A 17,465-nucleotide genomic window follows, 5' to 3' on the forward strand; every position below is an offset into this window, starting at 1 on the left:
CCTCCTACTCCAAAAGATACACACCTGTAATTCTCCCTCAAACAATGTTCAAGCCATTGATATGCAAACAGCCCCTAACACCCTCTTAAATGTGCATGGCCCTTTAATAACCTGTAGAGAGTTGAATACTCTTGAGAGATTACCCAGCACTTTTACTTGTCTCATCCTGTCATTTAAAAAACCCTTTGATGTTGGTATCACTTTTCTTACTTTATATGTGAGGATTTTTTTAAATTTTATTTTATTGTTTAAAGTATTACAAATAGTAGTACATATATCTCCTTTTTTTTCCCCATTGACCTTCCCCCAGCCGCCCCTACCCTCTGTCTCATGCCCTCATCCCACCCCCACCCCCCGCCCAGTGTCTTGTGTCCATTGGTGTGCTTATATGCATGCATACAAGTCCTTCAGTTGATCTCTTCCCCGCATCCTCTCACCCCCGCCCCCCCCCCCCCCCCGTCCCCAACACTCCCCAGCCTTCCCGCTGTAATTTGACAGTCTGATGCTTTACTGCTTTTTGTTCATCAGGTTATAATGTTCTTTATTTTCCATAAATGAGTGAGATCATGTGGTATTTTTCTTTCATTGCCTGGCTTATTTCACTTAACATAATGCTCTCCAGTTCCATTATCTGTGAGGATTTTAAAGCTCACTGGTGACGAGTAGAGCTGGGACTAGTATCTAAGGCTTTTCACTCCAAGCCCAGCGTCCTCTGGATGTAAGGTATTTGCAGTTACGAACACTCTTTACACAGTTCCTTCCCCTGGCAGAAGCCTGAGCCCGTGGCAAGAAGTTCTGACAGATGCCCTGCGAGGGCCACGTCCAGAGGATGGCCTGAGGGAGGAGGAAGGCAGGCCCGGGCGGGTGGCAGCTCCTCCCTGAACCACCCAGCATGTACTCTCGTGGAAAGACGTGGAACTGGGGTCTGGAGCCCTGGGTTCCAGCTCAGCGGGGTTACTAAGTCCCCCTGAGCCAACCACACTGGTCCGAGTCTCCATTTCTCTCTGTGCAAAAAGGAGAAAGAGGCCTGGTATCTCAGGTCCGCTCCAGCTCCTGAGGCATCTTTTAGAGTCAACAGGTCTGCATGTGCGACTGTGAGACAAGGGTAACCAATAAACATTATTGTTGAGAGGTTAGCTAAGCTCTTCCATGGTATTGCTGCCTCTGCATCCTTTTTTTTTTTTTTTTGGCCAAGTGACCTGATGGGGTAAAGCTTTAACCTGACACTAGCCCCCTCATGCAAACACATGCCCTACATAGCAGCCCTCAGAGTAACATGCAAATGCAAGTTTCTGATATAACTTCCCAGCAGCCTTTGTGAGCAAGTCTCCCCTTCCCCCTTCCTTACCCCGCCCCTTAGGTAAGAGCCTCTCACCGTTTACCAAAACCCCTGCTCTTTTTGTTTGAACTGACTAACCCTGCCTTAGCCTGAGAACCCCAAAGCATTCTACAAGCTCTATCAGAATATGTAATCATAACCATCGTTGGGGGAGGAAAAACATTTAAGAATGCCTTTTATCAAAGGTTTTATTTCTTTTATTATAAGATATATAGGTAAACACTTGCATATTCTAAAAAAGATATAAAATGATAATAAAATGGACATTTTTCTTATTAAGAAACATGTCATAAATATGCTTTATCAAATGTTAAAATGGTTATTATTTTGCAAAATAACAATAAATAGAGCAGAGCTGTGGGATACAAGAGTCAACTCAAAGTACTGGGAGTATTTATGTTTTTGTGTCATAAAAATTCAGGCCTTTGATTACATTTAAAAAATGTGGTACTTTGCACTCCAGATTATAATTCAGATTTAAAAAATATTTTTATGATGGCCTTCCGATTGTAAAAATAATGAAACATAAAAGGTGGTTTGACTAAGTTAATTTGATTAAAATAAATTGCCCTGAATAAAAATGATAAGACACAGAAGTGAAGATATACTTTTTGAAACCCATAGTGGTACAGGTATCAGTCCGCAATTCTACACATTTTTGGATCCCCAACTGTGAGCTCTGAGCACACACCGTTTGCCAGGTTAGTTTCCATCAGGTCCATCATTTCTTTTCACAGCTTTGATGGAGCAGTAACAGTCACAAGGCGCTCAATTCCACAGTCTTAGCTCCACAAATATAAGGAACTTCCTCCCTGGAAAAAACCGTTTTCTATTTGTTTATGACCCAGTGGCCTCAGATTCAAATATCAGAACCCCGGGGACAATGTTAACAATGAAAAGTTATTTTTCTAGGCATTCTTTTAAGGCTTCGATTCTCTACTACCCAAGGGAAAGAGGAAACACATGTGCACACCAAACACATCCTCTCATGTCTTGGGTGTTCAAGTCGCAAGGTCAGGCTTTTCCTGTAAACACATAGCGACCCTTTACAAAGATCTTTCCTTTCCCATGCATTTCGTGGCCCATCAGGCTAACACATAAATTCCCAGCTGCAGAAGGGGAAGCCGCATCTAACCATAGTTAAGGGTTCAATCTAATATAGATTATCGGTCCCAATGGCCTTCAACAATGTCCCTGAGGGGGACACCTGGGTGACTCGGGGTGCCTAGAGCACAGAGAGGTCGTGGCAGGATTTGGACTTGAGCTTGAAGGCCATGTTCTTGTTGTTTTTAGCCACAATCTTGCCCCAAAAGCGCCTGGCTTTCCTGGGGATGCTCTCCCTCCTCTTCTGGTAGGCCAGCCGCCGCTCGTTCTTCTCCTTGCTGTCCCTCCGGAGGCGGACCTGTCGCACAATGCCCTCAAACAGCTCCTTCACGTTGTGCTGGACAGCCGCGGAGGTCTCGATGAACTTGCAGTCGAACACCACCGCACACGCTCTCCCTTCTGCAGGGAGAGGAAGGAAGAACTCAGAGGGGCTGCACAGCATGGCCCCACCCAGCACACAGCCAAGCTGAGGATTCCTGATCTTAAGTGGCCCCCACAGTAACTCTGAGTCGGTCGCACATGCAATGAGTATGGGAAGCCCCTCTGACACCCACATGTCCTCCCAGGGCATCGTCAGAAGCAAGGAGTCTCTTCCTGGGAGCAGGAGTGCTGTGCTTTAGACCTGGCCCACCAAATTCACTGCACGAAGGTCCCAGCTCATCAAAATAGGAATATTTATTGTAATAGTCAGAACCATAGCCTTAGTTCATTGCACTTACCACGTGCTGGGAACTGCTTTGTAAACCCTTTTTAATGCTCACAATCTTGAAAAATACATTGTCCCTCTCAGAGAGAGAAAGGAACTGGGGGAAGGGCAGTCTTTTAAAGACTTGAGGCAGTTCACACAGCCTAGGAGTGGCATCTGTGGATCCAGGCCTGCTTCATGCTCAAGCTCATATTCTTTTTTTTTTTTTTTAATATATTTTTATTGATTTTTTACAGAGAGGAAGAGAGAGGGACAGAATTAGAAACATCGATGAGAGAGAAACACCGATCAGCTGCCTCCTGCACACCCCCTACTGGGGATGTGCCTGCAACCAAGGTACATGCCCTTGACCAGAATCGAACCTGGGACCCTCCAGTCTGCAAACCGACGCTCCATCCACTGAGCCAAACTGGCTAGGGCTCAAGGTCATATTCTTAACTCTTCCTCCTGACTCAGTTTCCTGAACTGAAAATAAGAATCCTACTACTTGGCTTTCTCCCTTTAGAAAACTTTTTAAAGTTTTGATGAGCTATTTTGGAGAAAAAAAATAATTTGAGGAATTCACAAATTCAGCAAACAGTACAGGCTTTTCTGGAACAGCCTCAACTGCAAATGTTCGGTTGTGTTTAATGACCATGTGTCCAAGGTTTGGTTTGAAAAAAAAAAAAAAAAAAGATTACCACAGACATTCATTTCCTGACACTCCCAAACAAGGTGTGTCTGTTAAACCTTTAACAGATACCTTTTCTCCTGAGCAGAGCCTGGTAATGCAGGATTTTATTTTTTACCATTGTACCAAACCCAAAAGATGTCTCAACTGAAATTTAGGAAGCAAAGGGTAGGAGGGTGTTTCTAGGGTCTATAGCAGTGGTCGGCAAACTCATTAGTCAACAGAGCCAAATATCAACAGTACAACAACTGAAATTTCTTTGGAGAGCCACATTTTTTAAACTTAAACTTCTAACGGCACTTCTTCAAAATAGACTCGCCCAGGCCGTGGTATTTTGTGGAAGAGCCACACTCAAGGGGCCAAAGAGCCGCATGTGGCTCGCGAGCCGCAGTTTGCCGACCACGGGTCTATAGGAAGCAGAGGCAGCCTGAGTAGAATTCTTATCCTCAGTGAAACTCAGTTCCCCTAAGTCAGAGTTCCCATCCTTCTTGCATGAAGATCCTACCTCTGCTTCTCTGAACTCTTTGAGATCTCCCTGGAAAACAGAAAGGGCCAGCAGAAAAGGTTTGGGATTGCCGGTAAACCCCTGAGTATGATATCTTCCCTAAAGGAATACCAGGGAAACCTTTGGGTGTGGGGAGGTGGGATCCTGCAGGTAGACCAGATGAACAAGGGAGCAGCACCCAGCACAGAGAGGATTGGCTGGGGATGTAGGCGTTTGAGAGGACACATAAAACTCCATAAAGCATCTGAGTGAGTCCCTAGTTCCTGTTTGAAAGAAAACCCAGAGATTGTTTCTGTGGTGTGAGCACCAGTCCTCTGACCTGAAATAGACACCTCCCGGCACCGCACCAGGTCACTTTTGTTGCCAACCAAAATTATAGGAATGTCCTCTGTCTGCCGGGCCCTGCGGAGCTGGATTCGCAGCTCAGATGCCTTCTCGAAACTGGCTCGGTCTGTGATGGAGTAGACGATCAGGTAGGCATCCCCGACTTGCATGCAGTGGTCCTGGAGCCACTCATTCTCCCCCTAAGGAAATGAGAAGGTCTCCCATGAGCGCAGGTTGGCAAATGAGGCGTCAGTTTGCAAAGTAAGTGTATCCTAACGTACCCTTGCTGGTCTGAGATAGAAATGAAACTTGTCCGACTCCCCAAAATGCATCATGTCTGCTGGCTGTGAAGACTGCTAGCCCATAAAGTACTTGCCAAAAAGTTTTTACTGTCCAATTGGGTTGATAACTTATACAATGACTCTGCCAAGCATTCCATTCTCTGTCTAAACTACTAAAAATGTGCCTTTTCTGACTTCCCAAAATCTCCCTGTGCCTTTCCCAGGTGGTAACACTAAGAATCATCTTGTGAGAATTAGGAGGCTTTTCAATAAACAGAAAGTCTAGCATATATACACAGAAGCCCAAATCTTTAAAAAGCAAATGTTGAAGGCTAGTATTGAGACTGTCAACTTTATATAATGTGGTTTTATATAGTTTAAAATTTCCATTCACACTTGTTGGCTCTTTCCCTAAAACAAATATTTTTTAAATATTTTTTAGTAGAACTAAGGGCAAATCACTGCATCTTGCTTATTATTCAGAGCTCATTTGTGAATGATCTGCTCCTTAGAACAGTGTCATACTTCAGAAGTAAAAGCTTTCTCCTTTTTGTATTTGGGAAGTTAAGTCATTTTATTTTATTTATCTTTATTGTTGGAAGTATTACAGATGTCCCCTCCTTTTTCCCCATTGACTCCCTCCACTCTGCACCGCCCCCCGCCCCCAGGCCTTCACCACACTATTGTCTGTGTCCATGGGTTATGCATATATGTATAAAACTTCTTTGGATACTCTCTTCTCATCCCCACCCTCCCCACCTTCCCTCTGAGATTCATCTGTCTGTTCCATAATTCTGTCTCTGGATCTATTTTGTTCATCAGTTGTTGTTTTTTAAATTTCTTTATTGATTAAGTTGTTACATATGTGTCCTTCTTCCCCCATTACCCCATCATCCCCCCCACTCATGCCCTCACCCCCCTGTTGTCTGTGTCCATTGGTTAGGCTCATATGCATGCATACAAGTCCTTTGGTTGATCTCTCCCCCTTACCCCCACCCTCCCCTACCTTCCCTCCGAGGTCATCAGTTGATTTTGTTCATTAGATTCCACATATGAGTGAGATCATGTGATAGTTGAAGTAAAAGCTTTTAACCAAGAAAATGAATCTACCTCTACTGGAACAGCAAAAAGTACAAGGTCACCCTCATACCCAACAGCCTATTGGAAGACAAACCCTAAAGGAATTCAGAGAGCTCTGGGCTCCGCATACCTTATTTTCCCACATGTCCAGGAGTATAATTGTTGCACTTTCCCCATCAACAATCAGTGTTCGCTCGTATGTGTCTTCTAAAAGAGAAAGAACAGTGATATCTGTCAGGCAAATAGTAACACTTTTATATAAGATGATCATGCAAAAAGCAATGCTAGAAAATAAATTAACTAAGTATATAATTAATTATGTAAATATCCAGATATTCATAAGGCAAATTACTATCTTTTATCACCTTTAACAGTATTCTACGTCTATTCCTCCCGTACTTACAAGCAGAACACCTCTGAATGTGTATCCCTAGACCGCTTGCCGTGAAAGGCACTCATGTGCATCATTCCTGGATCTGTTATATAGGAAAACCCTGAATGAGTACAAACTCACTTTAGAGCTTTTGACTCGGAGTTAAGCTCGATGCTGTGAGAAACACTGACTGCCCAGTGGACCTATCAGCCTCGTTCATTAGCTCACAACCCACCATGCCCCGCAGTGGGATGACTGCTGCGCATTCGCTGGCGATTTCAGGAACTTTGAGCTCAGAAACTTCTCTCTTTTTTTGAGACATGCAGGAAAAAAAATCTTGAAACTATCCGTTTTGTTTTCTTCCTTAAAAAAAAAAATACATTTCCCTCGGAATAAACAGGCAGCAGCCTCCAGCTCTACCTGATAATGGAAACTTTCCTCCCTGCACTTGAGCCCAGACTGAATGCAGATGAAGGGTGAACCAGTGCAGTGGGCCACAGCCACTCCATCCCAGAAAAACCACTGGGGCAGGGCTTCACTGAGTTAACTGGGATTTTTGCAAATAAGATTCCTATCATCTCCCTAATGGAGCCAATCCCACTCTATTTTCACACTCACCATTTAAAACGTATAATTTTTATCATTTTTTTCTTTTTACCATTTTTCTTGCTGTTTGTTTTGCCTGGAATCTGTTCCCTCAAATATCCAAAAAGACTTTTTTCCTTACCTCCTTCCAGGTGAGGCGTTCCCTCACCATCTATTTAAACACCTCTTCTCTACTAACATCCCTTCCTCCCGTTCTATTTTTCTTCATTGTGCTTATCTCCACCTAACATGCAATCCGTTTAACTAACTTATTTGATTACTTGATGTCTCTCTCCTCCGAATGTGAAGACATGGATTTACATCTGTGCTGTTGACTGCTATAACCCCCAGCACCCAGGACAGTGCCTGGAATATTGCAAGTGCTCAGTAAATGCTTATTAAATGAATGAATGAGCCATAAAAATAGCTCCAGTCATCCACCAGCCTTCACAAAGGAAGAGAAAAGCCATGGTCCAATACTGACCCTCTCTCTCCCTTGAGTCTTGTTTAGCTGTAGTCCCTGAGAGCCCGGCATGAGAAGAGAAACCAGTGTTCTAATGAGTCATCATGGATAGCCCAGAACTGGAACTTGCCTTAAGACGCAGTGAATTCCCTGACACTGGCGACAGTCAAGAGGTATAAACATTTCTGGACGTGGGCAGACAGTAATAAGGATGGAGCAAGGTTTCTATGCAACAAGTGCAGGGCGGAACTGAGCCATCACTAGAGCATCTTCTACTCTGTGGAGTCCCCGATTCACCTGTGACTCGCAACTGAAGGTACAGACAGACCATGCCACTTGGGCAAGCACTGAAAGGTTCTCTCTTCATGTCTACGGCTGCGAATTGGGACATGCAGCCACCCTGGTCGGGCATGCTAAGATGGAAACCATGGCCGAAAGACTCGGTATGAATACCATGGACAATTAGGATCTTCCCATCACGTCCCAGAATACAGGCTATGCTTTGCACGTGCCTGAGGCCCAGGTACTAGAGTACTTTGGAGACTAGGTCACCTCAGATCAGTTTTGGAAATAGGCCTGGCTTCAATAATAAATGCCTTAAATGAGATCGTGCAGGGAAAATTGTCTTGGGAAAAAAAACACACAGGAAGACTCGCTACAAACATATGTATCATTATTGCTATAATTCAAAAATAAATTTTTAAGAGATTGCACTATTTCAAATACAAATCTTGAACTATTTTACAGCCTCACAAACCGCTAATATTGGTGGAAATAAAGTGATGGCTCTGTTTCTCACATCGGCGTGGTCTGAGGAATAGCCCTGGGAAACAGCCGCCTCTACGCTGAACTCTTGAAAAGTCCAGGGCGGCGTTGGCAAGAGCCAGAGGTGGGCGCCGGACCCTCTAGCTCTGTCCTGATTGATCAGTGCCCCCACCCCACCCGCTCGGTCCCTTTGGAGCTGGGACCTAAGAAATCCGCTCCGGCCCTGTTTTATCTGTGAGCGTTTTCATCTCCTTGTCCCTCTGGCCGGTGCCAGGGCTTGGCGGTGCCAAGAAGGCGTCACCGCCACCGCAGGCCTCCGCTCGGTGGATCAGTGACGCGCCCTGCGGACCCAGGGAAGCCCGCGGGCGGGGCCGCCTACCTCCCAGCACCTCGCAGTCGCTGTCCATGCTGTCATGCACGCCCGCGAAGATGTTGGCCAGCGTGGACTTGCCCACCCCCTGCTCCCCGAGGAGCACCACCCGGTAGTAGGTGTTCTCCGACTCCGAGGAGATGACCGAGTCCGTGGAGTCGGAGGACCAGCTCCGGCGGCAGGGGTCCTCGGGGGCCGCGGGGCGATGGCCTGGCTGGCTGTGCGAGGAGGGCTCCCTCTGGATCATGAGGTTGCGGCCGTCCGCCGGGACGCTCCAGCGCTGCTGCTGCGGCTGCGCGCCCACCGGGCCCCGGCGCAGGGTGACATTGTTCAGAGTCATCGCTGGGTCCTGGGGAGCAAAGGGGCCGGCGTGTCAGCAGGAGTGAGCACTGAGCAAGAACACAGGGGGCTCGCACAGCAGTCCGCCATCAGCGACACTCTATTAAGTTGGGGGGGGGAGGGGAGGAGGGGAAGGGAGACCCACGTAGTCCCAACAGAAGGGACGTCAATGAAACAGTCCCCAAGTCCAACAGGCTTTCTCAACTGGACACACACACACACATACAGGCACACACACACAGGCACACACAGGCACACATACAGGCACACACATATATAGACAGGCACACACACAGACACGCACACACACAGGCACACACACAGGCACAGGCACGCACACAGGCACACACACATACAGGCACACACAGGCACGCACACACACGCACACACAGGCACGCACACAGACACGCGCACACACACACAGGCACACACAGGCACACACACATACAGGCACACACACACGCACACACACACGCACACACACAGGCACACACAGGCACACACAGGCACACACACATATACACAGGCACACACACATATACACAGGCGCACACACACACATATATACACAGGCACACATACAAGCACGCACACACACACACACACACACACAGGCACAATTAGGCACCAGCTCCTTGGCCAGGTTGTCATTTGCAAAGAGAAAAAAAGTACCATGAGCATCGCCCACCGCCCTGGATCTCCCTGCATTCTCAAGGAAGCCGTGGGGCCCCCCTTCCCCCCCCCCCCCCCCCGGGCGCTGGCACAGAGCCAGCAAGAAGGAAGCACAGCCTCCGGGATGGCTTGAAAGCCCGGGAGCTACCGGCGCTGGGACCCGGAGGGCCAGGGTGCTGCTCTCGTCTCATCATGGCTCTGGAGGGCACTAGCGCCCTGCGGGCTGGTGTGCTGGGTGGGAAACACGTGGCAGTGACATCACTCCTCCGGGCGGACTGGACAAGCACTTATTGGAACTTCCATGTTTAGTAAAGTTGCCCTGGTGCCCTCCCTGCCTGAATCCGCTATTATTTGGGGGAAGCGGGGCAGCCATCAAGAATCTGTTGGCGGTCCATGCCTCCGCTCTGCCCTCCTGCCCACAGACAGCACGTTTGAAACGCCCCAGCCGCCGGCCGTGTCGTCCGGGCGGGGCAAGGACCTGCTCACCTTCAGACCCCACCCAAGCTGCAGCGAAAACCTTCATTCTTACCCGACGAGGCCCGCTCCCGGAGTCCTTTCATGCAACTCAGATTCCCACCTTCTCGGAGCGAACCAGAAGGTCAAAGCTCTCTCTCCTCAAAGGGCACGCAACGACTTGGCGACAGCGCCCCCTTTGCCAGACCCCCGCCCCTGGCACGGAGGCCTGTCCTGCAGGCTCCCCGCGATAACGCACAAGCATTCTCATCTTCATCGGCAAGATCCACGCGTGAGAATATGAAGAGCACAGACACGCCCCTTTCCACATCGCCCCCCACGCCACACCGCAACACGCCGGCCTCCAGCCTGGACGCCCGCTCGGCGGCTTCTCCCTGCGGTAGCGCCGCCGCAGCTGGCACCCGCGCATTCCTACCGAAGCCTGCAGGGTCCCCGACGGCTGCCCTCCGCCCGCTCCGTCTGCAGGAGGAGGTGACCGCCCACTGAGCAGCTGAGCTGAGCTGGAGAACCTGCCGGGAACCTGCACCTTAAAGTCGCCTCCATCCCAAGCGCCAACCGCGCCTCCAGGGCTCCGCTCTCCACTTAGACAGTTTGGGGTCTGGGAAGCCCGCCCCCTCCCCAATCACTCCCTGGCAGCGGCGGAGTCCCCCCCCCCCACCCTGCCCCCAGAGGAGCCCCTTACCTGGCCTTGCCAAGTGGGCATCCACGCACCGGTGCGCGCCACGATCGCGGCGCAGAGTGCGGTACTGCGCGGGGCAGCCGTCCGAGCCGCGCCCGCCGCCGCCGCCGCCGCTGCCCGCGGTTTATAGCGCGGCCGTCGCGCGCGCGGGGCTTTTCCGTGACGTCACGCCCCCCGCGGGAGGGGCGGCTCTGCGGAGAGCTCGGGGTTGCAGCCTCTCGGCTCAGTCGGTGACTCGCAGTCATGTGACCCCTCCCCCCCTTTGAAAAAATAACGCCAGTTCATCCCGGGCTGTTTTATTTGGTTTTCTTTCCTTTTAGCTGGTGGACGCAGGGAGATGGAGAAAGACACTAAGGGACACTTCACTGAGCTTCGCGGCAAAAAAAAAAAAAAAAAAAAAAAAAAAGCATTTGCAAACGATCCGGGAAAGGATGGAGGAAGCGGCAGGTCTGAGTTGAGAGCCCAGCTTTGCCAAAACACAAAACCAGGGGCCAGCCAGGCGCGCGGAGACGCCAGCCTCCAGCAGGGGCTGCAGCCCCTGGAGCGGCAGGGCCGGGTCTTGGGCAAAAACCGCCTGTGCCCTCCCGGCACCTGCTCGGCCGACGTGGGGGCTAGGGGAGCCCTGCACGACTGTGTGTTTCCCTTCTCCGACAGGGATGCAGAGAGAAGGAACCAGAGGTGAGGGCAGGGGCCACGACCTTGAAAGGGGCAGTTTGGAAAGATAACTTAGGCTCCATCGGTGTGTGCTAAATGCCCGCCCTCCTGCTCTGGGTCAGGATGCTGAGGCTCCAAGCAGGGAATTTAATCAGCGTCGGAATCAGCAACATTGTGCCAGGAGCCTGGGCCGGGGCCTGGAGCCAGTCAATGCCTCCCAGCCATTGGGGTCCACTGTCCTCTTCCCTCCCCCCTAAATCCCTGGGTATAAAGGACAAAGGATCATAACAACCACCACCACTACCATTTACTAAGGACCTCTGAGCACCTGTCATCCGTAGGTACTGTTGGGCCTCTGCAGTACCTCAATCCTTGCCACAGTTCCACACGATGGATGCATTGCTACCCCCATTCTATGGAGGGGAAATGACCCGGCCAGAGAGCGTACCCAAGGTCACAACACAGCTCATGTCAGGGACAGAGTTGGGACTCAAAACCTGGTCTGCCTGACTGCACTGCACCACCAGCTGAAGGCTGTCAGGGACCTCCTTCTGGGGACACAGGCACTCCCAGATGCTGGGTTTGGCGATGACCGTGGCCGTTCCAACACTCCCATCCTCCTTTCCAGCCAGCTTCATCTCCGTGTTGGCTGGTGGCTCCAGGAGGCAGCCAAAGGCACCAGCATCTGTGTTCGTGGCCAGACGGCCGTGTGTAGAGTCCATTTTGTTATGCTGCAGTCAATTCCCTGCATTGGGGATTATCCACGTTATAGCTGCTGAGGGCTGCCAGGTGGTCCTAAACGGGCCAAGGTGGAATCCACGGATTTTAGAGCTCCTGTGGTTCCAGGTGCCCTGATCCCATCCTCCTGCTTCTTTCATACACGAGGAAGCTGAGACCCAGAGGGACGCCCGCCACTGAGTGAGGAGATGGCAGAGCTGGAACTAGAGGGTGGCTGTCATCACTTCCTGGATGGTGCCCTGCACTTTGATCAAGTTTTTCTTCCGGGCTTAGCCAGAACGAAATGGCAAGAGATGTGGGGAAAGAAGAGGGAGGAAGGGAGAGAGAGAGAGAGAGAGAGAGAGAGAGAGAGAGAAAGAGAGAGAGAGATCACCAAGGAGTGTATTGCTGACTCCATGCTAAAAACACAAGAAAAGTAACTTGTGAATTCCCTTTATCTGCATTTCAGAATTATCCATGCTTTTTCCATGCTGAGCCTCCAACTTTGCTGACTGGTCTCAAAAGAAACATTATATGGGTAAAGTTAAGAATAAATCTGAGTTTATAAGAATATCAAATAACCTTTCAGTTCTACTCTTGCCCATTGATAAGAACCTAATTCTTCACACTAATAAGAACCAAATTCTATGCATAGGCAAAAACCACTATGAACTACTTTTCATTGGTATATGTGAGGCACACGAAGAAAACACACTCTATAAAGATTGGGGAGAAGGTGAGCATTCAGTCCAGCATGGGCTGGGGCAGTATGGCCATATTGTGTTTGAAGTTTTTAAAATCTGCTTTCTTAAGTTTTCTGTCCCACAAGAAGCCAAATGAGAAAACAACTACTTAGGAAAAGTTTCGACTGACTAGCAGTTAAACTTTGAGTGGATATTTATAGCAAAATCACAGTTACACCTGGGCAAAAGCTATTTGAGAGCCAATGTTATCCAACAGAGTCCCAGCTACCTCTTCCAGGACTCCAGCTCCCTTGGACCAGCTGAGGGTATGAAACCGGGGGGGGGGGGGGGGGGAGTGGAATTGGGGCATTTGGAAAAAGTGGCAAGTTCTTAAGAGGAAAAATTGGCAGAATGTTGTAGTTTCTTGTTCTGTGAATTATTCTGTTCATATTCTTTCGGCAGCATTTGAAGGGTTCCTTGGTTTCTAACTAACATAAAGAGGAGGATGGCTGGAGACAGAACTCAAAACAACAAAAATACCACTTACTGAACTCTCTGCATGCCTTATCTCGGTTAATTCTCATCACCACTGCATTACCTATGTTTCATGGGTGAAGATGCAGAGGAGTGAAGTGAAGTAACTTGTCTAAGGTCACAGAGCTAATAGGTAGTACAACTGTCTTACTAATAGGGGCCACCGTCTTACCCACTGTTCTGTTTAGAGTGGGCGATACACTTCAATCTGGTTGCCACGGTAACCCCACCTTAGCCCACTCCCTAACTCCCCTTAAAAGAGTTCTTACTTGATTGGCCAAAGCCCGTGACCTTCATTGGGCCACATTTCATTAATGGGGAAGATTTTTCCACTTAAAGGTACAATCCATGCTACTGAGCATGGAAGGGGTTTGTTAACCACAGAGTGCCGTGTAAATGTGAGTGATTATGATTATGATGCAGGATCCAAGGATTAGAGCTTGGCCACCTGCCCTGGGTGTTGCTGCCTGTTACAACTCAAGTTAAATTAATCCAGCAGAATTCAGGACACGTGAAGCAGAGGGAGGGAGGGTGGGGAATATCCTCCTATTGCTGTTTATAAGGAAAAGTAATTAGCAAGGAGAGTGGTGTGGCCAAATCGGTGTCCACCAGCTACAAAGGCTGACGAGGAGCTGAGTGAGTGGGAGGTCGTGTGCAAAGAGTTTGAGCACAAAAAAAACCCACCCACCCCCTCCGGGGAGTGTAAAGAAGGAAACAATTACTATATGGAAAATTATTGCTTTACAGAAAGGGAGGGGGGAAGCTCCAATTGCAAAATCAAGACAGCCCTGATTAAGACAAAACCGAGACTGAAGAAAGGATGGCTAAGAATAACCTCTGAACATCTAGAGGCCTGTGGGAGCCAGATGGATACTTCCTCCAGCTGCAGCCTTCTTCAGGCCAGTCCCAGCTTCTCATCAGACCCCTGCTGAACTGATTTAATTTTCCATTGAAAGAAGTTTGTAGCTGTCACTCTTCCTCCACTTCATTAGCTCAGCCTGCTGCAGGCCTTTAGGGGGTCCTTCTAAAATCCTGCAGGGGGCCCGGCTGGAGTGGCTTAGTGGTTGAGTGTCCACCTGTGAATCAGGAAGTCATGGTTTGAGTCCGGGTTCCCGGTCAGGGCACATGCCCAGGTTGCAGGCTTAATCCCCAGTAGGGGGCGTGTAGGGGGCAGCCAACCATTGATTCTCTCTCATCATTGATGTTTCTCTCTCTCTCTCCCTCTCCTTTCCTCTCTGAAACCAATTACAAAAATAAATGAAATGAAATCCTGCAGGGGAAGTGCAGAATGCATCTCAAAAGGCCAAGGGGAACTTCCTGAAGAAAGCGGACCTTCTCTGTCCAGGTCCTCCCATTCCCGCATCCACTACACAGTAATAACCATGAGCCTTTGCCTTATGCCAGGACATGTTCTGGTGGGAAAAATAATAAAGTATCACCATATTCATTCATTCATTCATTCATTCACTCATCATCTGAGTATACTACTCTTTAGCGTAAGTTTTTTCATCTGTAAAAAGGGAATGATACTACTGGAGAGGATATGCAAAGTAAGGTTTAAGTTCACACTTATTCAGAAGTCTAACAATACCCCAGAAACAGAGAAATTTAAGACCAGGTTCCTGTCCTCAAAGAGCGTAAAGTATGGTGTTCTTTTCACCAAAATCTACTGTTGACATGATGCAGGCATTGCAGGGATCCAGGAACCTGATGGTCCACAACCCACTGTGGGTTCTTGGCTTCGCACAGGACAAGGCAGCATAGAGTTTAAAGTGAAAGAGAGTTTATTAGTGAAGCAGTAAGCCTTTAAATGTAATAATACTCATAACACGAATGAGAAAAGTATCAACTTACATTTACTGAAATCTTTCCATGTTTCAGGCTCTGTGAATGTGGGTTATCTCTTTTAATCCTTACAACTATCCTTTGAACTTTAGGCACTATTAAAATTACCATTTTACAGATGAAGACATTGAAACATAAAAAGTTTAATTTGGCTCTGGCTGGTTTGGCTCAGTGGATAGAGCGCTGGCCTGCAGACTGAAGGGTCCCCGGTTCGGTTCCTGGTCCAGAGCACATGCCCGGGTTGTGGGCTTGATTTCCACTGGGGAACCTGCAGGAGGCAGCCCATCAATGATTCTCTCTCATCATTAATGTTTCTATCTCTCTCTCCCTCTCCCTTCCTCTCTGAAATCAATAAAAAATATATATATTTTTTAAAAAGTTTAATTTGCCCAAGATCCCAATAAGTAGAAAGTTATAAAGTAAAGATTTTAACTCCTATTTCTGAATCCAGGAACATGGACTTCATCCAGTAGGCTATTGGGAGCCATCAGTTCTACAATTCAACTCAACAAACAGATGTGAAAAACCTATTCCATGCCAGGTTCTAGGAATACGGGAAAATAGAGACAGTCCCTGTACAAGATGGCTGGGAAGAAAAACTGAGGCGTTAACAATATTAATAGCTTCCCTCTATTGAGCTTGGTATTTTGCTAAGTAATTTACATGTAACATCTCATTTAATTTTTCAAGAACCCTATTTTATCATTATTAATAGTATCTATTCACCACTTCTACTTTCTCCTCCTCAATCACTTTGCTCATCTTCAACTCCTTTGTCCTTGCTCTACATTATTCTTCTGAGCATCCAATACACAGCATCTATGGTTGGTGCTCAGCCAAGGAATTCTCATCTATACCCAACGCAAAACAGTTGGATGGGGAACAGATGTTTCTGCCCATTAAAATTTATATCCAAACTATAAACACTCCTCTGACAAGTGAAATAAGTAAAAGCTTCCGAGAAATTGTGAAGTCATCTCCCTGGGGAATTCAGCAGGAGTGATACATAACCCAGTGGCAACTGAGCCTGCCATTTTCCTTTCAAAATTAAAGTATAGTCTGGGGAGAGAAAAGAAATTTCCTGCAAATGACACATAGACCCAATATTCGTATCGATGTTTCCCACATGAGGGATTCACACCATGATGATTAAAAGATTGCATAGTGAAGATAGCATCATCGTAATTAATATCCTAAAGAATTTTATTAGGCATCTATCTATTTGGATGCTCAGATTTTATTTTTATAGATTTTTTAAAAATTGACTTCAGAGAGGAAGGGAGAGGGAGAGAGAAACATCAATGATGAGAGAGAATCATTGATTGGCTGCCTCCTGCACACCCCACATAGGGGATTGAGCCCGCAACCCAGGCATGTGCCCTGACCGGGAATTGAACCGTGACCTCCTGGTTCATAGGTCAACGCTCAACCACTGAGCTACGTTGGCCAGGCTTATATGCTCAGATTTTATAATTTACTATGTGATTGCATTTCAGGTTTTACATTCTGTTTTTTGTACATTCAAATTGCAATTGAGAAATGCAATCTATTCCGTCTTTCACTCAATGCATTTTGATGGGGGACCTGTTAGGTATTGGGTCAGGTGCTAGGCTCCAGGGTAAACAAATGAAAGCAACACAATCCCTGCCCTCCACAAACTCACAATTACTGAGCCCACATTTTGAACTGAAGTGTCTTTTCACCAAGAAGGCCAAGCCCTGTCAGCATGGATGGGCAGGATCATAGTGAGACTTTAACTGGGGGAAGGGGGACCTCTGAGCCTGAGGATTTGAGCAGGGGCACCCCATTACTTCTGTACCAAGACAGACGCTGACTTCCAGGAGCACAGCCATGTAACAAGGAAAGGAAATGAGAAGAGAGAATAGCAGAAGTGCCCTCAAATAGAAATTGGTATTTGGTGTTTGAAGATCTAACTTCATTCATTCCATTATGTCAGATTCTTCAGGTATATCTGTTTGTTAGTCCCTTCTTGACGCAAGAAGATAGGAATGCTCAGCTGGGCCCTGGCTGGTTTGACTCAGTGGATAGAGCGTCAGCCTGTGGACTGAGGGTCCTGGGTTTGATTCGGGTCGGAGGCACATGACTGGGTTGCGGGCTCGATCCCCAGTAGGGGGTGTGCAGGAGGCAGCCAATCAATGATTCTCTCATCATTGATGTTTCTATCTCTCTCTCCCTCTCCCTTCCTCTCTGAAATCAATAAAAATATATTTTTTTAAAAATGCTCAGCTGGGAGCTTATTGTAAGAGAGGAATGAAACCATCTTGACAGCTGCCCTTCTAGGT

The 17,465-nt window shown here is 47.8% G+C and overlaps 1 protein-coding gene across 1 annotated transcript; it reads right to left on the bottom strand.

Moving 5' to 3' along the window:
* Positions 1 to 1,513: 1,513 nt before the first annotated feature.
* On the bottom strand, positions 1,514 to 10,887 carry GEM (GTP binding protein overexpressed in skeletal muscle). Its single transcript, XM_080646366.1, has 5 exons — positions 10,733 to 10,887; positions 8,575 to 8,914; positions 6,140 to 6,216; positions 4,644 to 4,848; positions 1,514 to 2,842 (listed from the first exon to the last, which is right to left on the bottom strand). The coding sequence occupies exons 1-5, from the start codon at positions 10,751 to 10,753 to the stop codon at positions 2,565 to 2,567; spliced, it is 921 nt and encodes a 306-aa protein (XP_080502492.1). The 5' UTR covers positions 10,754 to 10,887; the 3' UTR covers positions 1,514 to 2,564.
* Positions 10,888 to 17,465: the final 6,578 nt, after the last annotated feature.

Source organism: Plecotus auritus (assembly GCF_963455305.1).
Source record: "Plecotus auritus genome assembly, chromosome: 11".
Lineage (NCBI taxonomy): Eukaryota > Metazoa > Chordata > Mammalia > Chiroptera > Vespertilionidae > Plecotus > Plecotus auritus.

Coding starts and splice junctions, on each gene's coding strand:
- GEM (XM_080646366.1), bottom strand. CDS start 10,753: ATGCCCACTTGGCAAGGCCAG. Junction 8,915..10,732: donor TGCCCACTTGGCAAGGCCAG/GTAAGGGGCTCC, acceptor TTTGCTCCCCAG/GACCCAGCGATGACTCTGAA. Junction 2,843..4,643: donor CCGGGAGGTGTCTATTTCAG/GTCAGAGGACTG, acceptor CTCTCCCTGCAG/AAGGGAGAGCGTGTGCGGTG.